Source organism: Monopterus albus, unplaced genomic scaffold (assembly GCF_001952655.1).
Source record: "Monopterus albus unplaced genomic scaffold, M_albus_1.0 scaffold50.1, whole genome shotgun sequence".
NCBI classification, from domain to species: domain Eukaryota; kingdom Metazoa; phylum Chordata; class Actinopteri; order Synbranchiformes; family Synbranchidae; genus Monopterus; species Monopterus albus.
Genome location: NW_018127930.1, coordinates 4,803,846 through 4,810,021, shown reverse-complemented (window position 1 = coordinate 4,810,021; position 6,176 = coordinate 4,803,846). Strand labels below are relative to the sequence as shown.

Sequence of the window (6,176 nt, the reverse complement as noted above, 5' to 3'; positions counted from 1 at the left end):
ATCTCAACAAGTAGCTAAGAGGTACAGTAACTGTCTTGTAATTGATTTATGCACCCAGACCAGGGAGAAACATACAGTGCAGTATCCCAAACTGACATAGTTTTCTTTTACTTAAAGGGGTGATTTAATGCCAAATTGCGACATTTAATTGCTTTTTGTTGCTTTATTTGTTTGGCAATTAATTATCCTGGAACAGCAGACTTCAGCCATCTGATAGTTAAAGCATGTTCTCTTTCACTCACAAGCTTTCACCAGCTAATCTAAAACACTAAACCAGAACAGGACACGAATGTTTGATTTTAATGTGTTTATTGTCTCCACAGGCTCAGTCAATGAAATCCCATCTGAGGGGAGGGACTACCTGGATTTCTGTCTCCTGAAAACTGAAATATAGAAGAGACAGACAGAATGGAATATGACCTTATAGAGCGTATACAGTACATTGACATTTCTTTCTTTTTTGTGGGACAACAATTATGTGGCAGCTTCATCAGTACAACTTCTGTTAATAGGCCTGCACTTAAACTTATTTGGACCAGTTTGTACTGCTGTGGATTAGCATGCTGGTGAAAGAGATTCATCCATGTTCCCTTGATAAAGTTTATTTCCCAAACCTACTAAACTGAAAGACACACACAGGTGACATCAGGGGAAAACGAGTGACTCCTGCTCTTTCCTCATTGCTGTGCTGAGCAGTCAAACTCAAAGCTTTACCAGACTAGGACCAAAGCAACCACAGCCTTCCTTGCCCTTTGTAAACTTTAAAGCTTTTGGAGGACTTTTGAAGACCACCAGGAAGGCACTTGTAGACTTTGTCAGAAAACTCTGAACCTTTCAGAGCTCTTAAAAAATGAAGAGCAAGAGTCATAGATATAGTAAGACTGGATGTTCCAATCTGTGACCATGACGGCTATATCCCCAGCAGTGCATACATCAAACTGCGACTGAGGATGGACTGTTGTTACTGTTGTTGTTGCCACGGTATCACCAAAAAAAAAAGACAAAGAGAAACAAACATACCAACTTGTATTAATTTTCAATTAAATTTCAGTCCCAAAGATTATCAATATGTGGTCTCTTCATCACCGAAGAGATCAGATGTTAGTGAAGACTTGATACACATAGGTTTTGTCTGTTAGATGTACCTAACTTGAAGATGCCAGATGAGTTAAAAAAAAAAACAGAAAAGGGAAAAAAGGACTCAGCACAGGGAGTATTGGGGTGGCATCACCAAAAAGGCTTTGCAACCTGCACAATGGCAGAAACATTTGTACCCATAACTTAAGTATTTGGGAGTGACTTCTGAATATTCAAAAATCCTACAGTATTATGGTCAATGCAAATGTTGCTTTCACCTTTTATTTATACAGGAACGGTTACCTCAAAACAATCTCATGTCACATCTACAGAGTATTGTTAAGAAACAGTTTTCTATTGTTAAATTCTGAGCATATGGGACAAAACAGCTGGAAACTCCTTTGTTCAAGGGCACCCTGAAGGTACTTTTTAACCTCCACCAAATGTTTTATCTATCTCACAGGTTTCATTTTGACTTAGATTTAAAGGTATTATTTCCACCAATTGTCTTTAAAATGTTTGGGGTGCTGGCAGATGGTAAATGGACACTTAAATACCAATTCTGTGTACGTGTTTGCTCTCTAAAGGAGTTTCTGGGCCACAAGGAGCAAAAGACTGAAGTTTGTCAGTGTTTATATATCTACCTGTAAATGATTTCACCCAATTGTATAAAATATCATACATGAAAACACTGAACCTCACAGACAGTCAATCTTTATGTTTATTTATTTATTTATTTATTTATTAGTATCACACCCTGATTGTGAAAATGTTATTTATCACAGTGTTGAAAGAGACATGATGCTGATGATGGTGCAGTCCAGTGTATGTCAGAAAGAATAAAAATGAGCCACCCACCTTGTTTATAAAATGAAATGAATGAGTGGATAAAGTTGTCATTTACCGAGAAAAAAGAATGTTATCACTATAAACTCTTAATGCAGATGTATTTAAATATGTTCTTGTAGTTTCTCTACTATTTATGTGTAAATTAAAAGTCTATATAGTGACAAGAATTTGGTATCATGATTCAGGACTACTTGTTTATGGAAATGAACTCCTTTTAGCCAATGCTATTGTTCTGAAATCCCTGTTGTGTAGCTTACATTTATGATGATTTGCAGCTCTTGAAACTAGAAGTTTACAGGCTTACAGTATTCTCAGTTTTTCAAATGTACTGTACCTAAAACCCACCACCACTCTACTACCAGCATAAGCTGTTACGTCCGTGACCCGGGCCGCCCCCTGTACCTCGGTAGCAGGCACAGGTAGTTCCAGCAGCTCCGCCCCCGCACAGGTGAGGGTGCGTTCCAGGTGACGAGGCACACCTGCTCTCCATTATCGGAGCAGTACATAGGGTCAGCGTTGGTGGGTCCTCGTCGTCAGATTATTATATGTTGTCCTGCTAGTAACGGCGTTTCATGTTCATGTCAAGGTCTCAAGTTTATGGACCATTGTTTGATCTGCGCTCCTTTCGCAACATTGTGAACTGTTATTGCGCATTGTTCTGTTGTATCAGTTTTCGTGCCCTTTTCACGTTTAAAGGAGTTTTTGGTTTTTGGACTGCTTTTTGTGAATTGCTCCTCCTCTCAGAGCTCCAAGGCTATCCTGGGACAGCGCCACCAACCTACGTCGCACCGCTCAGCTACCAGCACTGCCTCATCGGGGAACCCACACACCGGACCCGGGATCTCTGGCACCCCGGGAAACAGTAGTCCAGTCAACTCAGTGTGCCCAGCTGCCCCGAGATCAGCGGACGAGACCAGCTCTGTTTTGTTTGTTTTATTTGCGGAGCATTAAAGACGTTTTTCTTGTCTAGCCTGGGTTCGAGTCTGCATTGTTACTGGGTCCAAAACCACTCAACACACGGCTCGCTGTATAATTCTTGGTTGCATCTGAAGCCAAATGTTTAATAAATGTCACATTACAAAAATATTTTTGTTTTTGCAGTAAAACATTGCAAAAACAGAAGTTGAACAGCTGTAACAAGAGAGCTCAGTAAATCAGACTAACATGGTGGCCCTATTCTTCCCAATAGACGACTAAAATATTATATAAAATTTAAATACCCATAGTATACCTCATAAGCAAAAATAAAAGATATCACAGGTCAGCTGACAATAAAGTTAAAATATTTATAAAACAGTTTTAAATCCAACATTTATTTTGGACCATGACTTATAGTCTGTGTTCGCAAGACTAAACATGTTTTTGTTAAAGTGAAATTAGTTTTTTTTTTTTAAAGATCTTATTTTCAAACTTGCATATTTTCTTTTCTCTTTTGAGGCGAAAAATAAAATTAAAGGATGTGGAAAGTTACACATGTTGAGTCCAGCATAAAGTAGATATATATATAAAAACCAAAAATAAAACGTTGTGGCCTAATTTCTACAACCGTCTTTTATAGATTTGTAATGTATTTTAAAGGCGTTTTTGTGTGTAAGGATAATTTCCCGAGACAGAAAGGTGAAGCCACTGTACCATAAAACATCTATGACTTGAACAGGACCGCTTTCCAGCGACTTCCTGCACTCCTGTTGCACGACCTCTGCTGCCAGTTTACGGCATATGGATCTCTTGGGAGAGATGTTGAACGAAGAAGAAGAGGAGGATAAGCTGCCAGCATGGCGTTTACACTGTATTCTCTCATTCAGACCGCTATTCTCTGCACCAATGCAGTCGCTGTACTGCATGAGGAACGATTTCTCAGCAAGAGTAAGTATTCAATCGTATTTTATACAATGTACGTCTCATGCTTTATTGAAATAACAGTAAAAACCATGCAAAAAGCAGCTTGCTATATGCACTCTTATTGGCCTACTACTCCAAATAGGCTCTAATGTTGAAATGAAGGGAGAAAATTGAGGTTTGTTGAACAGAGAGAAAAATGTATGGTGCGGAATAATGTCAAACGGTTAAAAAATAACTCAAGCATCGGGTGATTGTCATTTTCCTTTCTCCCCCAACAAATTATTGCATTCTCTCTGATTTCCCCTATCTCTTTTTCGTTCTTCTCCTCCCTTTTGGTTTCTTTATGTCTTCAGTCGGCTGGGGTGTGGACCAGGGAGTCGGAGGTTTTGGGGATGATCCAGGGATCAAGGCTCAGATCCTCCATCTCATCCGCTCAGTCCGGACTGTAATGAGAGGTTGGGAAGATAGTTACCTTTTGCCCTTAAAAATTATTATTTGAATGCCATATTACTGGGTATCATGTGAAATGTTTGTGCCAATAAATAACTGTTTCAGTCTTGATAACAAAACAATACTTTCTATAGTAAAGAAATGTGATTTATTTACTTTTTTCTTTTTTTTTGCTTTTATAGTGCCTTTAATAGTAGTGAACTCAGTCTGCATAGTCCTTTTGTTGTTGTTCGGTTAACACTGAGCACCAGGATGATGCCAGAAGACCAAGCATATGCCAAGGAAGAGACCCCCCCCCCTTGCCCGCCTGTCAGCAGCTTGACAACAAAATGACAAAATATAAAATACCATTCTATAGTTATGTTTTGCATATTTCATCACAACATCAGTGATTTTGTGATGAAATGTGTTTTATTTGAGTGTTACCAAGTGATGTGAGCAGTAGGGCTGGTACCAGCTTAATTTCTCATCACAGTGTAATTTAACATCATGGACAACATCTAGTCATCGGTGTACTGCTTTTACCGATATGTTTATATTTTTGACATGTGGTCCAGCCCTGGCAACTAACTTGCAATTGAAAGTGAAAAGGTTAGCTAATGATTTGAGCAGTTGCTCGTAGATGATGATGATGTTTGTAAATAATACTGGTGGCTGTTACTAAAATTCTTAACTCTACTCTTTAGACAGGCTCATGATTTGTCAACTCTTTATCCTTCAAATGGGCCTGTAGACATGTTGCTGGACATGCGACTTCATGGACTCTTGATTTATTTGTGATGGCAAAGTGTAAAAGCTTTCAGTTTTTATTGCATATGAAAAAATTGGTTAGATATGTGTAATGTACATTTTTAGCAATATTGCCAAACACAAGTCTGAACATGTTCTTTTGTACTGTTTACATTTCAATACCCCCTATCAATGTCACACAAGTCATTGAGGCGGTATGTTATTTTGAAATAAATGTAGGGAGTTCAATTTATTGAAATTCTTTTGATTGTCTATGCTTCTACATTTGAGTGGCAGCAGATGAATAAAGAACATCTGGATAAGAGTTTCTGCTGTTCACCACTGAAATTCTCCTCTAAATCCACTTTGACAGAGAAACAAATAATGATTTCGAGTTATCAAAGCATATGACCTGCTGAATTCCTGACACTTCTGACCTCTTATCTACAGGTAGATGGGGTATAGATCATTATATTTTAACTGCATATTTTTAGTTTCTCACCATAAGCAGCTTTCAACCACAGCACAAAGTGTCTGTTCTATAGTCTGAACTCTGAGACTCTTGGGAAACTCAAGGGATGATTTCTAAGAATAAAATATTACTTCTACTAGATTACATTTCAACAGCCCTTTCTTATTTTACTGCAATGCATTTTACAGTAGTGCGTGACTTCCACTTGAATTAAAGGTGACAAAGTAACAGTACTTTTGCTTGAGGAGGGTACTAAACTATCTTCTTCACCAGTGCTGTTTATAAACATTCACATGCATGCATCTCTCAGTGACTTGTTTTTCCTGTCTCTGGTTTACAACATTAATAATCCCCATATGCTCTGAATTATCACCATTTCCTCCACTGTTAAGCTCCACAGATGTTTTTATTAACGCGTTTTGATCCTAAGTACATAGGTGGGGGAGTGGATCGGAAAAGGAGATCTGTTGGAATTAGAAGCATATGCTTATCAGCGTGATTTGCACAGTAAAGCCACTTTGATCTGTGATTAGTGAAAGTTTAGCTGTGGATTCATATTAAAATTTAAGCAGCCAGAGGCTGAACAGCACATGAATGTATCTGCATTTCAGGTCAGGATGCGTGGGTCTCTGTTCTCAACAATAAACTGTAACAATATAAGTTAGTTTGAATAACTTAAGATGCTTTTCCATTCTTTTTCATTTGAATTATTTAGATGTATATTTAGATTTTTCTGCCATGTGTAACTTGATTTGCA

General features: G+C 38.2%; 1 protein-coding gene across 1 annotated transcript; it reads left to right on the top strand.

The window, feature by feature from the left end:
• The first annotated feature begins 3,632 nt into the window (after window positions 1–3,632).
• On the top strand, window positions 3,633–6,121 carry ier3ip1 (immediate early response 3 interacting protein 1). The gene is made up of 3 exons (XM_020601108.1): window positions 3,633–3,792; window positions 4,122–4,223; window positions 4,401–6,121. The coding sequence occupies exons 1-3, from the start codon at window positions 3,702–3,704 to the stop codon at window positions 4,454–4,456; spliced, it is 249 nt and encodes an 82-aa protein (XP_020456764.1). The 5' UTR covers window positions 3,633–3,701; the 3' UTR covers window positions 4,457–6,121.
• The last annotated feature ends 55 nt before the right edge of the window (window positions 6,122–6,176 follow it).